The following is a 22,648-nucleotide window of genomic DNA, read 5'->3' as shown; positions in this document are numbered from 1 at the left end:
AGTTTAAAACCAATTTGTATCATAGCAAATTGCAACAATTTAATCTATATTGGATATTATACAGATTGAATTAATGCAATTGGGTATCCTGATATGCAGAGGTGAAAGTCCAGGGGTCAGGGAGTCCTGCCACATGTATTTACACCCCTGAATTGAGCAGGCTGTTTGGACTTATTAGCTCTACATCCTGGCTGAACAATTGTGTTTGTTATGAAATCCAGGTGATTTAAACAAAATAGTGGGTGGAATTGTACTTTCTGAATTTACTGATATTACTCTTATGAGCTCGTATTTGTAGAGACAATTCTGGATCATACAGTCATACAGAATCTCCATAGTGTGCTTGTGGTTACTCCAGCATGTACTTCATGACTGTAATGACCTCTTCATGAACTTCTCATTTTCTTATCTCTCCAATCATTTGATTTTTTCAAATGGCTCTTGCCGTTCAAATGTGTTTTTTTAGACAAATAGGTTTTGCGGTTTTCCTACTTATTATTGTTAGGATGAAATAACAGTTTGATCTAAAGTGCCAAGAGGGCAATGTTCTCTTTGGCATGGTTCATCCCACATTCCATCAAACTGGCCTTGGTCGTTAAGTTACAGGGTTTCTAATATAACTAATATGAGTTCATATTGCGATGTCCATTGACATGCTTCACATCTCCAAGACAACAAGACAGGAATGTTAGAGATATACAAGTCATTCAGGACCATTGTCTGTGTCATCTTATTGATCTTCAAGGTCTCCAACATCACCATAGTCAACATAAATAATTCTAGTCATATGCCTCTTTTTAGGCCAAAGGTGACATATACGCTGTATTGACTGTATTGAACATTGACTGGAGATTAAGTGGGGCGTTGAAAGGAAAGGGTAGAAGGGAGCAGTGCCCTCTGGTCGACTCTTGCCTTTGGTTGGATGTCGAGTTGTCATGGATACATTGACAAATCTGTGAGGGAGTGTTATAAGGCAAATTGTGCCGGAGCAATAGCACTAGACCACAAGAATGGAGAAAATTGACTGCAAAAAAAAAAAAAAGGTCAGGGGGCATTTGGACCCTCCATTTTTCAGGAAATATTTCTGTGCCTCTTACAGTATATTCTGATTTTGTCCTACCCCCCTTCCCCCTCCACAAAGTAAACATTCAGAAAAGAAACAAGAATATCCATCACTGATCCCCTTTATTCGGCATGAATCCAGGGATATTTTTAAGCTTTTTGGCAAGTCTGTGCATTTCTCCACGGAAACGTGAGCGGATCTTCAAAGGGGTGGCGGGGCTGAGTTCCACAGGGAGGTGTGGATGGCGAGAGGCCGTGAAAATCGCCAGCACTCGGAGAAAAGTCAGAGCACACCGCCATTTCCCCTTCATCCCGGTCAGGGAGACCTGGACCGTGTCCGGCTCTCTGCCAGAGACCCGAACACAACCAGACACGGTGAGAACAGCCAGCCAATTAAAACATCTGGAAGGATCTGCAGACGGGCGAAACGTCCTTGGTCTGGTTCCGCTCATTTAGAAGGATTTTCTGTACCTAAGTCAGCACACTCTCAGAAATAAAGGTATGAAAACTGTCTTAACAAATGCTTGTCACTGGGGCAGTACCTTATAGGTACATACAATTTTACCACCTGCCAACATTATACAATTCATTTGTACATTTTTTGCTCGGAAAATATACGAATTTATACAGACAACATTGCTGTACTTTCAGGGTACATTTTTTAAATTTGATTTTTGAAGAAATGTGCCTCCACTGTGACTTTATTTCTGAGAGGGAGTGCATACCTTGTGCCAGTGGTTGTTTACCTCAAAACAATATGGGTAGCCTTCATTTGGGGATCCAAGCAAACAGAATTTTCATTGTTGATGGGGTTTTGGCATATGACAGAAGATCAGTGCAAATTCTGAAAGAAAGCCTCTCCAAATGTTCTCCATTACTAATTTAAAAGGGCACATGGTGAATCTTTTGCTGTAAACTCGCACATGCATCTGTTTCTGTATGATTGCAAATGTGTTACTAATTTGGAAGCTGAAACATTTTTAATTTCTATGATTTTTCTTTTCATAGTAAGTTTGCACTAATAACTATGCCAAATCCCATCCACAGTAACTATTCTGCTGTGGCCCCTGTATTGCAGCAGGGGTCAGGCTTCTGCTGTGGCCCCTGTATTGCAGCAGGGGTCTGGCTTCTTCTGTGGCCCCTGTATTATAGCAGGGGTCAGGCTTCTGCTGTTGGTTAGGGACAGCAGTCCCAATTAATATGAATTTGCCCCATAGTGATACTTATATTTTAATTCAAAAAGCCTATTGTACAATTGGACTCATGTTGAACAGTAAATTAAAAATATTTCCACTGATATATTGATCTATACAATCTTTGCTACATATTGTTCATTAATTTTTCGCAAAAAACAGCTTTAACATAAAATCTTTGCACCCTCATTTGGCAACTGCTGAAGTGTAATTCATTGGTTCATCCGCCGTGGCACGTAATTAACCTGTGTTTTCCTCATTGTGCATGTGACTAGGCATGTGACCAAGGACACTATTACAGCAAAACTATTACAGTTCCTGGTGCCCTGTGTGGTGGAATTTTTCCCCATAGGTTTCTATTGGTGTTGCTGTCTCTATACATTATATACTCTAAGAGTGCAATACTGACCATTTTTTAACACCACTGGTACTATTTGCCAAATTCATACAATAGTAATAATGGAAAGACATACAGTATATAACAAAACCAAAATAATGTAAAATGCTTATATTTGTTGTGAAAGATTTTTATTGTGCCAAGAAAGCATATTACATAATGTACAGATCAATGTAGGCACTATGGCCTCTAACCAATGTTGAGGTTAACTGATAAAACTGGCCTAGTGTGGTAACTCCCACTGCTGGAGCAGCAGCAGTCAGGCAGTGAGCTGTGAGATTCTGAAGGCCACACAGTGTGTTCAGCTCAACCTCTAACCACACATGGATCCTGATGTACCTCACTGAGTCCATGTGTTTCTTCATTTGCCCTTAAATGGTTTATATACAGTCCCCTCCAAAAGTATTGGAACAGCAAGGGCAATTCCTTTTTCTTTTCTTTTTTGCAATACACTAAATACATTTGGGGTTAAAAAGACTAACACAAGGTATTTGCACCTAGATTACTTCAAACACAGCACCTTTGGTATCAGACCAAATTTGAATCCATCATCTCACTTACATCTCTATACCTCAAACTCAATTGTCTTCAGTGTATAGCAAAAACAAAGGAACTGACCTTGCTGTTCCAATACTTTTGGAGGGGACTGTACATGAGGAACAAATCACAGCTCTGCACAGTGAAAGTGCACAGTGTCACAGTCTGCTACAATGCGTTTGCCACTAGCTATCTTTATGTTACCTTATTTGGTTATGATTGATGTGCAATATGTGTGAAATAATGGCCACCGTTTATGTACATAGGTAACTTGGAAAAGTGAACACAGTCCTACACTTGGGGTAATTGATGTGAAACAAATATAGAGGTAGTTACCTGCCAGTCTGAAGCCATGAAAGGGGAAATGGGTTTCTGAAAGCTTTGTGTGTATTTGTCTGCCCCGAAGACCCGTGTGGCATTCTGAGCCATTTTATATCCTGCAAAACAGGACATGGGAAGGAAAATGTTTTCTTAGGCAAAGCACTCAAGACATCCGCCTGTAGTCAAGGGTGCACTGCAGTTTTGTGACCCATGATTCTCCACATCTGACCTTTGAGTGGCTCCTTTTGAGATTGGAATGACATATTGTTAACAATTGTGGGTCTATAAATGTTTAAGGTTAACGGCAAAACTTTGATGCATTTCCTGAATGTTCATGAAGTTGTGTGACTTCGCAGAGGCGGTGGACCTTCTGACTTTGGTAAATGTCTTGATAAATATTCATATACTGGAACTCCTGCAATTAACCATAGCCTAAGGATGTTAGAAAGTAGAGTGGCTAGAAGGAAATTGGCCATCTGAACGTAGCCAGTCGAAGCATTAATAAGGCTCATTTGGAAAACAGATTTACATATAAACGAAAGCTATGCCACATATTCAGAGCAATTAAAAATAATTAAAAAGCAAAAATCTCAAAAAATGAAAAGCAAATAATATTAGATAAAGCCACACACTATAAACTGCGCCCACAAAATGAGGTGTTAATAAACATTGATGTTTACTTGATGTTTTGTGGCACCAAGAAACACTTTATCTTGGGAGCAGTAATCAGTGGAATCAATTTTATCTTCTACATTCAGGGCAGTGTATAGAAATAAGGCTGTGTTTCTGATAGTGACAGAAATTCCTAAGCCCTGTGGAGTTTAATAAGAAATGTATTTGACATTGATACAGATAAAAATCTTTGTATTCTGGCTAGCTGGGATGAAAGCCATAAAACCAGGAAGGTCATTACTAGACTGGGACAATTCGGTATTCCACTGGGTTTATGGCCCAAATTATGAATACGCTTCATGTAGCAATTACTCATGCAATTGATAGAAACCAAGCGCCATCAGACGATCTTGGATGGATTGCTTTACGGTTTCTAATTTCTTAACCTTGCTTTGTTGTTAAATTTCACTTCTGTTATTTCACCAAACCTGTCAGTTTTCTTATGTGTGCTGACAATTACAGGAGGGCACTGTTTTAGAGAGCCCATAATTCCTTTGCCTGCTTCACACTTCAAGTCTAAGTAAGTTAGTCAACTTCAGCCTGACTGTGAATGTATTGCGCCCACATTGTACTGTGGTAAGAGAAAATCAGTCTCTCAGATTCTTCAAATGCTCTTGACGGCAGATTCTGAAGTGGACAGTGTCATTGTTGTCCATTGTCATTGCCAAAAAAAGCTTAAATGCGACTAGTAGTAACTGTAGTTTCATGTTTAGTAGTTTCTAAATCCAAATAGACACCACATTACCATTACAGTACATAAGGCTGGTGCAGCGTTTGAAAATTAAACTGTGACACTATTCCCTGGCTTGTTTGGTGGAAACAAGCACTCATGACATTGGCGGTGTCTTGCAAGCATTTAAAATGTAAATAACGCTCTACAAGTTTAAAACATGCTTTCCTTTGGCTTTCATGGGATTCATGGAGCCCCCTCTGAGATTCGTGGAGGCCCCTCTGAGACTAACAAATGCCGCAAGGTTTAAAAATGTGATCGTCACGGGAGACAGGAGACATCCCATCCATCAGGAGCATGTTGACGTTCCTGTTCAGCAGGGCAGTGTTCACTGGTGACTGAGACCGATGGGGCCAATGCCTTCCAGGGGTGCATTATGGGAAGATGTATAAATATAAAAAATATAAAAAGATGGGTAGAGAATGAGAACAGGAAAAGAATAAGAGGAGAAAGGGAGAGAATGAGAGCAGAATTTGGGAGGGAGAGGGAGAGAAGGAAAGGAGAAGTGAAGGTGATGAAGGTGATCATGTAAGAATGCAAAAGATGAAGGAGATTTTACCTCCTGAGACCCAGCAGAAAAACTTTTTTTTTTGTCTTGGATGTCAAAATATTAAAAAATATATTGCTTTATTTTTTATTGAATGTCCCTTGTAGTTATGCTTGGAGCATAGCACAATATATGGTTCTTGAGATTAGGACCAGGGACTCATGTCTCCTACTGGAGACAAATAAGAATTTGAATCTGATTTTAGGAGGTTAAACCAGCACATTTATAATAATAATTAACTGACTTCATATGTTATTGTACTGTTTTCCTACTACACATCCATTGTAAAACTGTCCCCTGCTTTTCAGTGGAGAATTCTGTTGTCAAAATCTCTTTTAGGAGTGCTATCATATATCAGCATGACACACTGATTCACAATTTCATTGCTTGAGAAGATGGAAATATGGTGGACAGAGTTCTGTATGGTACCTGAAAAATATATGCTGAACGGTGACCTTGGTTACAGTATGGAGGAGTTTCACTCTTGCTGTTAGACTTTGGAACAAAGGTGGGTGTATGCTGACCCCTAGTGGACATTATATGTAGGGCGACATGGCTCAGGCAGTAAGAGCAGTCGTCTGGCAGTCGGAGGGTTGCCGGTTCGATCCCCCGCCCGAGCTGTGTCGAAGTGTCCCTGAGCAAGACACCTAACCCCCAAATGCTCCTGACGAGCTGGTTGGCGCCTTGCATGGCGGCCAATCGCCGTTGGTGTGTGGGTGTGTGTATGAATGGGTGAATGAGAAGCATCAATTGTACAGCACTTTGGATAAAGGCGCTATATAAATGCCAACCATTTACCATTTATATACTTATTATTCCCATTCCACACTTATTTTGGCTTGATGCTGCCGGTCACCTATAAACCCTGTCTGCATTGAAAAGGCTGCATGAATTACAAAACATCTTGTTGACACAGTGATATAATTATAGATCCATTCCCCCAAAGTGTCCTTCAATGAGCAAGTGCTGCTGAGAAATTGCTGGAAAGGCACGGCTGCTGTAAAATTAACAGGCTCCCACCACTGGAAATGATTATTTGGTTGAATGCTTTGTGGGTTGGTGGGTGTCAAATACAATTTTCCTCAAGGAAATCGCAAACATTTCTGAGACTGCAATGGTTGTCAGTGTTGTTCAGATCCTGTATTCTGTCAATACATTTTTCAGTGTTATTTCAAGAACGGAATGCTTTTATACATAAATGGTAATTGTTTGGCATACTATTCAGCTGATGGTATCGTGGTTTCATGCTCAGAAGGAATGGGGCCTCTAGACTCTCGACCTGGCATTCACAACCAACTATGTTTCAAGGTTAAATATACTGTCTATACTACATACATTTCCATTAACACATATTTGTTCACTAGAGCACAAAGATGTACTGCTACAGAAGCAGGGTTGTATTTGTGCCTTCACTTTTGTCAATGGGTTGTTTTCATGTGAAGATATTCATTATCACTTTGATTCTCAGGATCTTATCCAATTTTAAGTTAAAATCAGACTCAATTCCTTACATTTGTGTTTGTTTCTGTCATTTAACCCTGCAAGGTTTAAACTATGTGATCACATTTGATCATGGTTAGTTGTCTCCATCTTTCTTTAGTTGTGCTTGGTGTAAACCTGCCCATACCATCTTTCTACATCAAAAGACAAACATCATTTTTCAATCCGTGCAATATTTGGAATTAACTGTCCAATAATTCCTACATGGTCTGTGTAGTGCCTTGTTCATGTGCCAATCATTTGTAATCAACTAGTTTGAATATACAACCTGGAGACCTGTGGCAATGTTGTCTAGTTTAACACTCTAGCCAGAATATTTATCTAATAAACACAATAGAAGTGCCCTGATGTGCAACTTTCTTCTGAGTCAGTGATTGAAAATCTTTTTGACTTTTTCAGGAATGTCAACTTTTGGGTACTTGCTAGCCCAATGGCATCAAACTTTTGAGTGTTTCTTTGTAGGGTTATGCTTTCAACAACTCTCATTATCTGAAACAAATGCAGTTTAGATCATTAAAAGCAACCTCAAATTTAAACAGAAATAAAAGGACTCCATCAGTGTACAATCCTATGCCTACAGTGACCTCACAATAATTTCTTTTAATACATTTTAGTTTCACCACCTACAACTTACAACACTTTTTATATACATCACCCCACCCTATTTCAGGGCACCATAATGTTTGGGACAAATGGCTTGTACATACATATACACTCAGTGAGCACTTTATTAGGTATCGATTAGACTTATTTTTTTAGACTTATTGGTCGTCTGTTGCTGTAGCCTATCCACTTAAGAGGTTTGACACATTGTGTGTTCAGACATGCTCTTCTGCATACCACTGTTGTAATGTGTGGTTATTCGCATTATTGTCACCACCCTGCCAGCTTTGACAGTCTGGCCCTTTTAATTAACAAGCCATTTTTGCCTGCAGCACTGCTGCTCACTGGATCTTTTTAGTTTTTCGCACCATTCTCTGCAAACTCTAGAGACTGTCGTGCATGAAAATCCCAGGAAATCAGCAGTTTCTGAGATATTCAAACCACTGTCACCTCATTCCAATCATTCCACAGTCAAAGTCACTTAGATCACAATTCTTCCCCGTTCTGACATTCTGCCATAAAAAAAAACATCTCTCCCTGTCTCCCTCAGATCATGGCCAGTCCCCTCCATCTCCTCTTGGTGGCGCTGCAGCTGGCCATACTGCACCATGCCCATGGGGGGGCGTACTACGGGCACAAGGCCCAGCAGCACCAGCCCGCACCACAGCTACCTCACATGGCCCACGGCAAGGAGGGCCTGCCCCAGCAGTACCTGGTCAAGGAGATGCCCCACTTCCAGTATGCCAAGGAAATGCCCATCATCCCTCAGTACAGGAAGGACTACATGCACCTGCCCATGCACGGCAAGGGCAAGGACATGACACGCAAGGAGGACAAAGGTCAGACTCGTGGTGGCAAACTTGACCATAATAAGACCATGTATAGTCCAAAATATTAGAATAGAGACAAGCACAAGGCAAACCTTTACTCAAATGTCCATCAAAGGATTTTGCTCACTTAACACATATGCTCAATTATGGTCAATTTAGCTGGCAGTGTGTGTTTGAAACAAAGCAGTTGACAGTACCTTTTCAATAAGTCAACTGCATTATTTAGCTGGATATAGTGTTAAAGGTAGCTAGCTAGCTACTGGAGCTAGCGCATTAAATCAGTTGATATCTCATAGCTCAATAGGTAATACTTTAACATAGGAAGCATAGCAATTCAACACAGAAAAGACAAAACAACTTCAGATATTGATATAATGAATTCATTCCTACTAACAAAATACAAGGAAAATGATTAGAATATTTTTTTCTGATCCATGCAATTTCTTCCTCAGCTGAAACAGTCGCTAGAGGTGAGAAGGGTGTCCCAGGAGAAGTCGGGCCCCAGGGCCCCGCTGGCCCTGCAGGCCCACAAGGTGCACCCGGCATTGGAATAGCAGGTTCTCCAGGAAAGCCGGGACCCCCAGGTCCACAGGGATTCCCTGGAATAGGCAAACCTGGAATGCCCGGAGTGTCAGGAAAACCAGGAGGAGTGGGACTCCCAGGACCAAAAGGAGAGCCGGGCCCTGGTGGCGATGAGGGGCCAACCGGTTTGCCAGGACCTTCTGGTCTTCCTGGCCCTCCTGGCCTGCCAGGTCTGGGGAAACCAGGAGGCCAGGGGTTGCCAGGGCAACCAGGGCCCCGCGGAGAGCCAGGACACAAAGGGCCACCTGGACTGCCAGGTCTGCCTGGACCTAAAGGTGATAAAGGAAACGGCCTGCCAGGACCGCCCGGGGCAAAGGGACCGGGAGGGCCACAGGGTCCCCCAGGGCCTGCAGGGCTACCAGGACCAGGGAAGTCTGGCAGAAACGGGTTTCCAGGCCTGCGAGGAGAGCAGGGAGAACCAGGCCCTGCTGGGGAGCCAGGAGCGGCAGGCCCACCCGGTGACGAAGGACCAGCAGGGCCACCAGGGTTGCCAGGCGATGGCAAAGCAGGCGAGGATGGGTTGCCAGGAAAACCGGGAGCTCCAGGTGACAAAGGAGAACAGGGCCCACCAGGGTTGCCAGGGAGCCCAGGCCTGCCTGGAATTGGCAAGCCAGGACTTCCTGGACCAAAAGGTGACAAAGGTCAGGGCGGTTTACCTGGTCCTATAGGCCCAAAAGGTGACAAAGGTCACGTAGGGCCACCAGGGGTAGCTGGTCCTCCGGGACCGACTGGACCTGAAGGTCCCCCTGGCCCATTGGGGTCACCCGGGAATGTTGGATTCCCAGGGCCAAAAGGCGAGGTTGGTATAGTGGGCCCAAAAGGAGAAGCGGGTCCTGCTGGTGAGCCAGGTCCCCCCGGGCTTCCAGGCAAATCTGGGCTTCCAGGTGAGCACGGAGAACCAGGCCCACGTGGCCTACCTGGGCCCAGTGGCCCAAAAGGGGAGGGTGGCCACAAAGGATTGCCAGGCAATCACGGAGTAGCCGGGTTGCCAGGTCCAAGGGGAGAAGCGGGAAATCCAGGCGAACAAGGGGAACAAGGCCTGAAGGGTATTCCAGGAATATCAGGTCCTAGTGGACCCATCGGCCCTCCTGGTCTTCCTGGAATGAAAGGCGAGCCCGGTGCCCCTGGAGCACCTGGCACCCCGGGGGAAGGGGCTCCAGGCATTCAAGGCCCTGAAGGGCCCTCAGGAAAGCCTGGCCTCATCGGGCCCCCTGGTCAGTCTGGTCCACCTGGGCTACCGGGACCACCGGGCCAACCTGGGATGCCTGGCCTGCTTCCCGACATGGGGCACGTGCTGCCGGAGATGGGCCCGGATCTGGACGGCATCAAGAGCCCTCCTGGGGGCTTCCGGAAGGGGAAGTACAGCGGATCGCTCATGGCCGGCAGCGGCCTGGAGATGCCAGCGTTCACAGCCCAGCTGACCACGCCGTTCCCCCCCGTGGGCAGCCCTGTGGTGTTTGACAAGCTCCTGTACAACGGCGGCCAGAACTACAACCCCGACACCGGCGTCTTCACCTGTCACATCCCGGGGATTTACTACTTCGCCTACCACATCCACTGCAAGGGTGCCAACGTGTGGGTGGCGCTGTACAGGAACAACGAGCCAGTGATGTACACGTACGATGAGTACAAAAAGAGCTTTTTGGACCAGGCGTCAGGGAGTGCCGTTCTGCCCCTGGAGCCCGGGGACACAGTGTACCTCCAACTCCCATCAGACCAGGCAGCAGGACTTTACGCCGGCCAATATGTACACTCCTCTTTCTCTGGATACTTATTGTACCCTATGTAACACAGAAAAGAAGCCATTTCAAATGTATAGATTTTTTTCCTTAAAGGATTTATTCCTTTCGTACTGTTGAAGTCGACAGTAACAAGTGGACAGTTGAACCAGCTCCTGGGTTTCTCCCAATATACTTGTCAGTGTAGACGGGCATATAAGCAATTAATTTTTATATCTACAGTTGCTGGGTACAAGATAGCTGCATTTTTCTGTGCTGAACGAGAAACATCGATCATAAATAGGATGTAAAACTATTCAATGCTACTGTCATATAAACTCTACTACAGATCAGGTTTTTAGAGAAAAAAGAAAGACATTTTGTTATCTATTGCATTTTATGTCAGTATATTTCTTGCAAAATCATAAGACATTTTTGTTGACCCTCAGTAGACATGTTGTGCATATGCAAGTTTTTATGAAACCGGCAGCTGTGTAAACATTTTCCTTAAAAATAGTCTTTTATGAACGTCTTTATTATAATGCGATAATCCAAGTTTTTTGGGTCTATTAATTGAAAAATAAGTCAAAGGTTTTTTTTTTTTGTGTAGTGTAATAGACCAAATTTGAGCGTTGGGGTTTTTGGCAAAACAGCATAGTGATAAAGCTATTGCAGCTATTGTTTGTTTCTGGATAAACTGTTACAGTTTAGAAAAGGGTGTCATTATTTTTTAATGGAGAGGGGTGCAGAGTTTCCCTATTGGGTGATTCAAATGATAGGGAAACGTTTTATGATTAAAAGTAAGGGAAAACATGTATGGTATGTTTTTCTCTGAATAGCTGAGTAGAACAGATAGCTTTAGAAACGTCAGCATAGGTCAGCTATTTTGATTGTTTCAAACAGAGGTGTACTCACCAAGTATTGTTCCATAATATGTATCAAGAGTATTGCTAGGTGAAATCTAGTAAAGTATTCAAATATGCCTACCAATGCATAACAGATACAAATACTGACATATGAGCCATTACATTGCTTCCAACGAACTTGATGGATCAACATGTAAAAGTGAATTCATGCAGGTGTTAGAAGTCATATGTTTCCTGTAAATTCCATCAACTGCCAAACTCATGATAATGCGGAAGGATTGAAGAAAAAAGTGCTTGTTTTGTCAAGAGACCATATTGCAATTTATTCTTAAATTTGTTTGACAGATTTGAGGAAGTATAACATTTTTGTTGAAATTCCAGCAAAGCACACTATAATTTGAATAAAGGTCATGTTCATATTAAGCCTGGATGAATGCCTGGATGAATACATACATTGCCATAGCAAAAAAACAATCCAGTCCGTGGCCATCACAGAATGCAGTTGGTATGGCCACCTATGCATTTGTTTCCTTATTGATTTTCTCAAGTGCAGGCTCTGCCAGTTTGCCCATGGAAAGGGATGGATATAAAATGGCGGGAGATGGCAAAATGGAGGATGTACACCCACAGTCAGTTATGTGACACTCAGATAGGGTAAAGGTCACCTAGTTTGGCTCTCTGTAAAGGTTCGGATTTCTGCAAAGGAAGGGAAACATGACAGGTGTGCCAAACACTCCTGGAAAACCCTATTCATGGCAGACTCTTGGCAAATTCAACCTCTCAGTACATTTTCAAAATTATATTTTATATATGAGATAAAACGTATTTCATGATTACTAAAATAGTCTATAATTATGATCAGGTAATTGAGCAGGTGTGACAAAACACACAATTGTTAATATAACTGAAAATGGAATACTAAAGTACAGCAAATCTAATTAAAATAGCATGCTGTCAGAAATAGGGAGCTAAGAAATATAGCTGATAAAGCGGACACAATGTAGTCAGCTGAGGAGTAAGGTGATGAGTCAATGTGAAAAACAGTATCAAACAAAGGTAGTTTTTCAGAGAGCGGTGCTAGGTGCCTACAAAGTTTATTTATTGGTACCATACAGACATGCATACAGATTAAAAAGGATGTGTTTTTAGTACCCTTCTCTGTAATTTATTAGTTTGACTACTGATTGCCTGATTTTGTATATGTGCAGAATAGCAAACAAACAGCTAGTCCTTTCTGGAAAGAAATGAAGCTATTATGAACTCCATGTAAAAAAAAATCTTTTTTTGTCTGACAATGGTGCTGAATATTGAACCTAAGTGAAATACTTAGTTAATGTTTCTACTATTATTATTGTTGCTGTTGTGTTTTTTTAAATAAAGGTGAATTAATAACAAAATGTATTTATAATGTGTCTCCTTTATTTAATGTTGCAACAGAAAGAATATGTCTTGTGACATAGATGACAGGCTCAGTTGTAGAGTATAGACTCCACTGTGCAAACTTTTATTGCACCAGGAAAATTTGCTGCACAAATTTCTCTATAGCTGCTCTGACACATTATGAAGCTTTATATATTGATAACCAGCACACACCAATGCCTCCCCCATTTTGTTAGCTATGATACTTCACTGAGAAGGATGGCAACTGCAGTGGAGAGAACAACTCCTCAGGGGATTGCTCATGGAGAAAGTACTACAGCAATATTAATTTAATTTTTAAATGCATGTATTTTGGTATGGACCTGAGGGACATTGGAAAAATAAGTCGTTATTTTGTGCTCCCTCGCAAATCAAGGTGAGGTGGGATATTTAACCCTTTAAAGTGTAATACCTCAAACATGTGATTAGAGTGTTTTAACTGGCCATTCTAATGCTGATGTAGCAAGCATTACTGGTAATTGAAAGCATTGCAAGATCACTGACTTCATTCAAAACATTCCAAAAAACTCTTCAAAAGGTTAATGTACAATAACTGCTATAAATACCTCATTTTGAATACTTAAAGATTCCTTGAACACAAAAAAGAAATATAATTTAGAAATGTAATTTAGAAGAAATATATGTTCAGTATGCAGATACTGTAAAAGCTTTATCAAGTGGATTCCTATTCTGTGTATGAAGCAGAATTACACATTTCAATGATCATAAAGACATACACCATTCTTTACTGCATTTCATTTTCTTAATTTGCAATTGCGAATATACATTATAAAATTAGTGTGTTTACATACAGTCACAGAAAACATAATGACGCTATTAAACCAAGAGCCCGTGAATGCTCTTATACCAGCCATTACAATACCCACAGGTCATCAGGAAGTTCTGTAAGTATCTAAACATTCTTGTCTGCACACAGAAATCAGGGCCAATTGAAAACATATGTGAAACCGGGGGAAAAACACAATATTATTAAAAACATAAGAACCTGGTATTTTCATTGCACTATTCTGTAAAATATTCTGCCACTGCTATGGTCAGTCAAGTTATGTTCATCAGCTTTTTTATTCTAACACACCCAAACATGGTCATTTTCATAATAATATACAAATGATGTGTTAGTCCTCAAGCTAAAATGTTGATACTTCTATATATTCTAATTTCATAATTCACAAACAGTATGTTTGTCTTATGTTTGTGTATGTGTTATCTCTGTGCAGTTTATAATTATTTTCAGTGACTTATTCTAGAGCTTTTCCCCAACTTTGATTGCACATTAAACTTCTGTATATTGCAAAATATCATTAATCGCACAAAACTGTGTGGGTCCATCAAAATCATACACGAAACGGAAATGATATCAAAAAGAAAACCCAGATTATGACAACTTTCTGTAAATTATCAGAACGGTGTTTGGTGTAGCAGACAGAATCAAAGAGTTTAGAAGAGAGCTCCTGTATTGTCTCTGTGAGAATCCCGGCTGGAACCCTAGCACTGCGGAACCATTCGCACGCAGCTAAGAAGTAACCTACGGAAGTCTTTGTTGTTGAGCAATACGGAAGTAGCTGCTTTGCCATTTGGAATTAACCCACTGTGTAATGAACGAACGTTGCGTTTTCCCAAATAGCACTTGTGTAGTCTAATTCTGGGACAATGTTACTCTTCATCTGTTTTTTAAACATAACACCATACGGGACTTGAAAAAAATCAGTCCTACGGTAAGACATCGAAATGACAACATCAGTGGTAGTAAGTTAGCGAACTTAATGTTCCCGTGTAAATGCAATTGTAACATTACATTACATTGTAGCTGTGTAAGATGGAGATTTTAATAAATTGATTTGTGGTAATATGGACCCGCATATTTATGGAGCGTCTTAATAAATCACAGACAATCATCGCAACTACACTTGCGAAGTGACTGGTTTAGTTCTTGTGAAGTATTATTGTACACTTTCTCCTTAGTTTTATCCGAAATATTTTGATAGCTTATTGTAGATAATACAATACAATAATAGATTTAGGTTATATGTGTGTGTGTGTAATTAATGGTGCATCTTAATTTGTGTAAAAACCCGAATGTTTGTCCTGCAGGTACATGTATGCGAGATGCTTGGACCGAAGTCTGCATGAATGTGAAAAACCTGCCTTAAAGCTGAACGATGGGGCAGAGACGACGTCCTAAAGGCTCCTTAGCCAACAGAACTCCGTGTAGAAATGCACTGGGGACCCAGGACTCTCCCAAGCACAACATATGCATGGTGTCAGACTTTTTCTACCCCAACATGGGAGGGGTGGAAAGCCACATTTACCAGCTGTCTCAGTGCTTGATTGAGAGAGGACACAAGGTGATAATAGCCACCCACGCTTATGGAAACCGGAGGGGCGTCCGCTACCTCACAAACGGGCTCAAGGTCTACTACTTACCCCTGCAGGTGATGTACAACCAGTCCACAGTTACCACCTGCTTTCACAGTCTACCTCTGCTACGGTGCGTCTTTGTGCGCGAGAGGATCACTGTGGTCCACGCACACAGCTCGTTCTCGGCCATGGCGCACGACTCCCTGTTCCATGCTAAGACCATGGGCCTGAACACGGTGTTCACCGACCACTCGCTGTTCGGCTTCGCGGACGTGAGCTCGGTGCTGACCAACAAGCTACTGACCGTGTCGCTGTGTGACACCAGCCACATTGTCTGCGTCTCCTACACCAGCAAAGAGAACACGGTGCTCAGGGCCGCCCTGGACCCGGAGATCGTGTCTGTCATCCCCAACGCTGTGGACCCCACTGACTTCACCCCCGACCCCTCCCAGAGAGACGACACCAAGATCACCATCGTGGTGGTCAGCCGCCTGGTCTACCGAAAGGGTAAGAGCGTCTTGCATGCCAGCTACACGGGTACCATGCCCTCAGAAGCCAAGATATAAGGTGAGGATCTATGGCAGCCTTGTGGCTTTGTGGTCCTGTATTTTACATCAGCGGGTTTATTCATTCATTTGTTTCTGCTTTTTTGTCTTTCTTAGGAATAGATTTACTAGGCGGAATAATTCCAGAGCTGTGCCTGAAACATCCTGATCTGCAGTTTCTAATCGGCGGGGAAGGGCCGAAGCGGATCGTCCTGGAGGAGGTCCGTGAGAAGTACCAGCTGCACGACAGGTAGGGCTGAACTCGGGCTGAACTCGGGCTGAACTCGGGCTGGACTGGGGCTGGACTCGGGCTGCACTTTACATATCCCTGCCCGGCAGTTTCAGCAAGGTCTTAACCAGGAGCCGGTCCATGCAGGTGTGAGTCAGATCTCCAATGAACACAGCCTTATATTTTGTCTGTCCAGTCAGATAATTGCTGAAGCTCCTATCCCTGTTCCTCGTATCATGGTGCACTGCAGGACAGTTATGTAGTGGATTCAGGTGGATTCTCATGGACTACGTTTCCCTGTGCAGGGTGCGTCTCCTAGGAGCCCTAGAGCACAAAGATGTGAGAAACGTCCTGATTCAGGGCCACATTTTCCTCAACACGTCTCTGACTGAGGCTTTCTGCATGGCCATCGTAGAGGGGGCCAGCTGTGGACTGCAGGTAAACCATCATCCTCAATCATTCATTGGCTAACTCATCTGTTGGGCCTCATTCATCTTGTCACAGGAAAGACCTCTTAGGTTGTACAATGGAAGTAAAACAGTGTGTGTGTGTGTGTGTGTGTGTGTGTGTGTATATATGAATGTATGTTGATGCGTGTGTGTATATATGTATATGTATATATATGTGTGTGTGTCTGTCTGTCTGTCTGTCTGTCTGTCTGTCTGTGTGTGTGTTACGGTCTGTCCTCCAGGTGGTGAGCACACGGGTGGGTGGGATCCCGGAGGTGCTACCGGAGGAGCTGATCACGCTGTGTGAGCCCACGGTCAGCTCCCTCTGCCAGGGCCTGGAAATGGTCATCGCCAGGCAGCGCTGGGGCACCGTGCTGCCCCCTGCGGCCATCCACAGCAGGGTTCAAACCCTCTACACTTGGAGGAACGTGGCCGAGAGGACCGAGAAGGTGAGCCAGGTCTCCAGAAAGAAAGGGAATAACAGTCATCTGTGCCTTTAGCTGATTGTGACGATGCTATGTTTTAACTGAGCCAAAAATCATTCTTGGAATAGGAGCACTTTTTACATGCAGTCTATTTAAACAGAAGTATCTATGGATTTTCATCACTACATGCATGTTATTCCTGCATGTTTGTGCTTACAAACGAGGACTCTGTGTTAGGCAGGATGTGTCTGGTTTATAAGCATGCCTGTAGTTGACCAGTCCAGTGCGATGTTATGCCTATTGGCTGAACCTGAAGATGTGCCTGTTGTCGTGGCGACGCAGGTGTATGACAGGGTGGCGAAGGAGGCGGTGCTCCCGCTGGATGGTCGTCTGGCCCGGCTGAGGGCTCACTGCGGGGCCGTGGCCGGCTCCATCTTCGCCTTCTTGGCCGTGCTGGACTTCCTCTTCCTCCTCCTGCTGCAGTGGCTCGTTCCAGACTCCATCATCGACGTCGCCGTCAATGCCTCAGGCCCCCAGGGGCTGTGGGCCGGGGCCGGGAGGAAGGAACACAGTACTAACTACCACAAGGACACGGGGACCGGTTAGTGGGTGCACGGCATTCGGCTGTCAGGATTACTTGCCCTTTTTTTTTTTTTTTTTACAAATTTTTTTTTTTTTTTGCCAAGCATTTATTTGCTGTTGCCTGAGGGGGAGAATGCGTTTAAAAAACGTACACCCCTCTGCAAAGTTTCATAGATATTTTTATATTTTTCTACTTATTATTTTACCTATGCACAAAGAAACTAAATCTTGGTTCGCTTTGTGTATTCTTCATGAAAAAGGAGTACACACTGAGTTACATCATGTATTCTATAGGGGTGCAGTGCTATAGTGCTGCTTGGAGGACTCTCAAATAATGCTGCTGTGATACATTTCTAGAATAGCATTTAACATTTATTCCAGGACTTTCCAAAGACCATCTATAGTAAGTTGCCAGAACTCACTCCTATACATTCTGCACTGCTCCAAATAGTTTTCAGCGATTGTTCAATATTTAACTTCCTTTCAGAAGCAGAAGAACAGCTGTGAACTTTTGCGCAGTAGTGCGTTTCCTTACGGTACTGTTTGTGCGTTGCGCTCAGGTAATTCCCGCTCCAGACACTGTAATGCATTATGCAGTAGGCATCTCTCCATTCGCACCCTCAAGGGCTAAAGGCATCAGTCTGCTTCATTTCCTGGGTGGAGACTGGGTTAAGGTTGAGAGCCACCTCTTTCACACCCCAGTCTTATCCGGATAGAGCCGGTTAGAGGTTTAGACCACTTATTTTGACCAACCCCCTCTTGTTTGCTGGTTCTCTCCCCAAAAAAAGAGCAGCAGTTAAAGAAGGGATCTGTGAGAAGGAGAGGCCTTTTTATGGCCAATTCAGACAGTTTGTGGACAGAAGGAATTCTGGTCCAGTTTACACTGCACTTACACAAAGGGACAGAATGGTGTAACTGAGAATCACTTTGTTTATCCAAATTAGCTTCCTGCCAAACCAGTTTTTCCTGTTTGTTGTGGCTAAAGACACTAAGGCCAGTGTTTAAGGTTTTATTCCTGTGCCAAAAATGTGGCTTAAACAACCCATCCGACACTCCAATAATATATTATTTCCTGAGATATTTAGGTAGGTGAAAATGAAAAATTCATGACAGGGTTTTTTTTTCGGGGGCAGTTAAACAAAAGCAGTTGACATGAATTTGTAATGAACTGCGGTTCAGTTGAATTTGAAATGAAGTGCAAATGCTAGGGCTGTTGACTTGATGTGCTCAGTCTGTTGAAATGGAAACTAAAGCTGGAGTTTGTTTTCAAATGTGCGACTTTCTTTACAATGCTAAAGAAGTGTTTCAGGTATGTGTGCATTTTGGTGGTTACCTGATTTTCTTTTCCTCTCTCAAAATGGGAGCACTGGCTGCCCTTGAAGGTCCTTGAGCACTAAAGACACTAAGTCTATTCCTGAGCAGGGTGCAGTTTGTATTCAGGAGTAAAGCCTGTTACATACTCTATGCAAGGGACGCAAACGTGCAATGACGCAAGGAGCAAAGGAAGGGGCGCTTCTCGCTTCCTCGCTTGGCAAAATGTGCCGTCCAGATTTTGTAACGTGATGCAAATGTGTGCTGCAATGCCACATGCTTCCGTTAGAGGTGCTAAATGTCAACAGAACGTAAAAACTGTTCAACAAACAACTACGCACAAAGAGGTAATCCTTGCCATTCACTCCCAACCTGATTATCCCAGGCTGACACCTTGGGGTTTGGCAGTGTATTGGCCCAGATAGGGCTAAAAGGAGCCGGTAAACACCTGTATGGTATATATAGCAAAGAGCTTGCTCATGACCCGGGTCTGTGTTTGTGTTTCTTGCATACAGTATGTTTTGGGATTAAGACTGTTTATGACTTAACTTGAATTACTGTATTGAATTACTTTGGGATTAAGACTAATTGAATTACTGTAATTCTGGAAAATGTATCTACAAGATTAATGCAATACAGTTATGACCATGTGAATTACAGATTTGGGACTGTTAATAAAGGTGAAAGCACCGTTTGAGAAATCTGTGGATTCCACAGCCAAAGTCATATGTACTATAGTGAGGAACAAGGAAGTGTATTAATGAATTACAAATTCAGAAATGATGTGGCTAACATGAAGAGTGATACATGATACTGATGAATGCTAAGGTACTTTGCAATCATTGCCTCCCAAGGTATTCCTAAGTTCTTCGCAGGTTCTTGGTAAAGTCCACCAATGAGAAGTCGGGAATTTAGGGAGACGGTGTGATGCGTTAGCTGCTGACCAGGTCCCAGAACAACCGCTCGTGTCCTTGGTGCTAGCCTACCGGGTGACCAAGGGGGCCGGTCCATCATATTTTCAGAAGCTCCCCTGACTGTACACCCCAGCCCTGACCCCTGTGTTCCACAGCTCTGGGACATTTGGCCCCTGGCCTTCTCCACGCCTGCCCTTCTATGCCATATCACTCTGTGGTAGATTGAGCTTTCCACAGCGGTCAGGACTGCCCTAACAATAAATGCCATTAATGTAATATATTCTCTCATTTCTCTTCCAGAGCCTGTGGTTTGTTGCTGTTATTTATTTTATATAGTCTAATGCTGATTACATAAGATTAAATTTTTTGTATACGTTGGTTTGATGTTTACTGGGGTAGCTGAGAGGTTGTAGGTAGAGTCTGCACTTCCTGCACTGTTAGGACTGTACTCTCCTCCAGTAGGGAATTCCTGAATGTCGATCCCTGATCTTTGCACTTGAGTTTGCCCTGTAACTAACCCTGGATAAGAGCATCTGCTAAATCGTCACTCTTCCCAGAATGAAACAGGTCCATCAGAGGAGTTCAAATAAGAGACTCCATCTATTTCCGCTTTTTCTTTCATTTTTATTTATTAATTATATACTGTATATTTGTTGTTTTTCGAATGAGAGAGAGGCTAGGAACACACAGTCTAAAGGCGGTGCTAGTTAACTCCAGGTCCTGTGGGCCACAGTGTTTGCAGGCCAAACATGTACGACACCACCTGATTTCACTAATTATTTGACCTCCTCGGCCCAGGAAGTGAGCTCATTAGTGAAAGTTGGTGGTGTAGAGCTGCACACTGGGAGCAGAAATCTGCAGACACTGCAGCCCAAAGGCTCTGGTAGCCCTGGGCTAGTGGAATGAACTACTAATGATTTGAACGTTAGGCAATGGACGTTGGTTTTGTAAGGAACCCCCCAAATACACCAAAAGGCGGAAGTATCCGAGAGGTGAAGGAAATGCGTGTAGTCTGACCAATGCTACTGGAACAGGGTTAAATTAATTTTGTTCTTGTTTATCTGACTCCAAAAGATAAGTTCAACTGCTCCTCTGTTCTAACAGTTTAACAAAAGGAACTGCAAATGTCCGCCAATAGTGAGGCTCTATAAGGTTGCTATCTATTTGTATAGACGCGGACGTACCTGTGGCGTACAGTACTATTTCACCTCAACATTTATGGGAACATTCCACTGAGGTGGCAGAATTGCGCAGAGGCAGCACACTGATTGGATCAATAATCCTGTCTTTTCATCAAGGCTTGCTGACCCTATGTCAACATGGTAAACACAGTCTGTTTCCTTTTGGGGGTCTGCAGAGAGGCACACTTATGTACAATGCCCTACAGTTTCCTATAACTAGTGAACTCATTTGTCTCTAAGTGGACCAATAATCACCCCATTTTGTTCTCTTCTCAAAGACTACCCGCATCACAGAAGATAATTTGATAATTTCAGCTTTCATTTCTGCTAAAGCCATTCATGTATAAAGGAGCTATAATATATTTTTGCTTTTTATTACCGCTTTATCAAATGGGACATTTTGTCTGCTGGATGTATTTATGGATTTTGGTCAATGTGATGGCAGTAGTGTCATTGTCCTGAGTTCAAATCCATGCCCTGTGACATAAAAATAAATAAAGTATTTACCATTTTGTGTCATGTCTTATGTTGATTTCTACTACTATCAGAAAGCTCAATGTAAAACTCATACCAGAATGAGAATGTCCCCATACCACATGAGTCAACCTCTAATTTCAAGGCTAGCCCTTTACAAAAGAGTATGTAAACAAAAAGTACCCAAGTAAAACTTTATAAATTAGTCTCTGTATACCTGTTAGCGATTCTAGTATTCCAGGTATAGTTATGTTCTTTTGTTCTTTCTCTATTTTCAAATTTCGCATTAGTTTAGTATGGGAAAAACCTCCTATTGCTGCTGGCAATGTTCTAACAGATCCACATTATGCAAACAGTTTGTAATTTGACCTATTCCAAAGCAAATCAGTTTCAAGCCCTAAAAGCAGTGGCCTGATAAAAGTTTTTTTTCATGTTAAGTCTTTTAATGTAGACCGAGTAGTATTTGCACTGTCTTAACAGGAAAAACATAGCACAGACAAAATTTGCTTCAGTCAAACTCACATATTACATTTCAAATGAAACACTAAGTAATTAATAATTTACACTCACATACGCATCTACGAGTACGCCCACACACAATTATTTCTCCAAATCCACAAAAAATGGTTAACTGGCCACAGACTCAAGCTTTGCCAATGTCTTCCCTGTCTCCTGACCGAAACCCCACTGAAACCCTGGGAGGAGCTGAAGAGGGAAGCCCAAGGACTCAGGGTTTGGGAGAGATTCTGCATGAAGAAACGGTCTCGGGTCTCTTACCATGTGTAGATTCGAGAATTGTCTCACATAGTTCAGCATAGAAAACATTTGATGAAGTGAATGTTATACAACATTTTGAGTTAAATTGAAAGGTAGAATAGGACAGTGACACAATTTTGTTGTTTTGGCTGTGTACTCCAGCACATTGGATTTAAATGAATGAATATGAGGTTAACATGAAATCTGTGAAACATGGTGGAGGTACAGTGCTGTTATGGCTTGGGCATGTATGGCAGTCACTGGAACACTTGTCTTCACTGATGATGTGAATGACTCAAAAGCTCATGGGACAGCGCTTCACCTTGCAGCAGGACAATGACCCCAAACATGTTGCTAAAGCAACCAAAATTTGGGATGTTCTTGACTGACCAAGTCAATCACCCATCCTGAATCCATTTTAACGTA

At 42.7% G+C, this 22,648-nt stretch overlaps 2 protein-coding genes across 2 annotated transcripts; both read left to right on the top strand.

The window, feature by feature from the left end:
• Nucleotides 1–1,194: 1,194 nt before the first annotated feature.
• On the top strand, nucleotides 1,195–10,763 carry LOC133116903 (collagen alpha-1(VIII) chain-like). Its single transcript, XM_061226916.1, has 3 exons — nucleotides 1,195–1,437; nucleotides 8,113–8,401; nucleotides 8,854–10,763. Exons 1-3 carry the CDS (start codon nucleotides 1,195–1,197, stop codon nucleotides 10,761–10,763), a joined length of 2,442 nt encoding a protein of 813 aa, XP_061082900.1.
• A 4,340-nt stretch (nucleotides 10,764–15,103) lies between these two features.
• On the top strand, nucleotides 15,104–17,630 carry piga (phosphatidylinositol glycan anchor biosynthesis, class A). The gene is made up of 5 exons (XM_061225870.1): nucleotides 15,104–15,863; nucleotides 16,019–16,151; nucleotides 16,436–16,568; nucleotides 16,822–17,028; nucleotides 17,347–17,630. The coding sequence occupies exons 1-5, from the start codon at nucleotides 15,158–15,160 to the stop codon at nucleotides 17,608–17,610; spliced, it is 1,443 nt and encodes a 480-aa protein (XP_061081854.1). The 5' UTR covers nucleotides 15,104–15,157; the 3' UTR covers nucleotides 17,611–17,630.
• Nucleotides 17,631–22,648: the final 5,018 nt, after the last annotated feature.

The sequence above is a fragment of the Conger conger genome, chromosome 17 (assembly GCF_963514075.1).
Source record: "Conger conger chromosome 17, fConCon1.1, whole genome shotgun sequence".
Taxonomy (NCBI): Eukaryota; Metazoa; Chordata; class Actinopteri; order Anguilliformes; family Congridae; genus Conger; species Conger conger.
Note: the sequence above shows the minus strand (reverse complement) of the source record. Positions and strands in the feature narration are given on the sequence as shown.

Coding starts and splice junctions, on each gene's coding strand:
- LOC133116903 (XM_061226916.1), top strand. CDS start 1,195: ATGAATCCAGGGATATTTTTAAGCTTTTTGGCAAGTCTGTGCATTTCT. Junction 1,438..8,112: donor CCCGAACACAACCAGACACG/GTGAGAACAGCC, acceptor TGTCTCCCTCAG/ATCATGGCCAGTCCCCTCCA. Junction 8,402..8,853: donor GACACGCAAGGAGGACAAAG/GTCAGACTCGTG, acceptor CAGCTGAAACAG/TCGCTAGAGGTGAGAAGGGT.
- piga (XM_061225870.1), top strand. CDS start 15,158: ATGGGGCAGAGACGACGTCCTAAAGGCTCCTTAGCCAACAGAACTCCG. Junction 16,569..16,821: donor GGGCCAGCTGTGGACTGCAG/GTAAACCATCAT, acceptor TCTGTCCTCCAG/GTGGTGAGCACACGGGTGGG. Junction 17,029..17,346: donor TGGCCGAGAGGACCGAGAAG/GTGAGCCAGGTC, acceptor GTGGCGACGCAG/GTGTATGACAGGGTGGCGAA.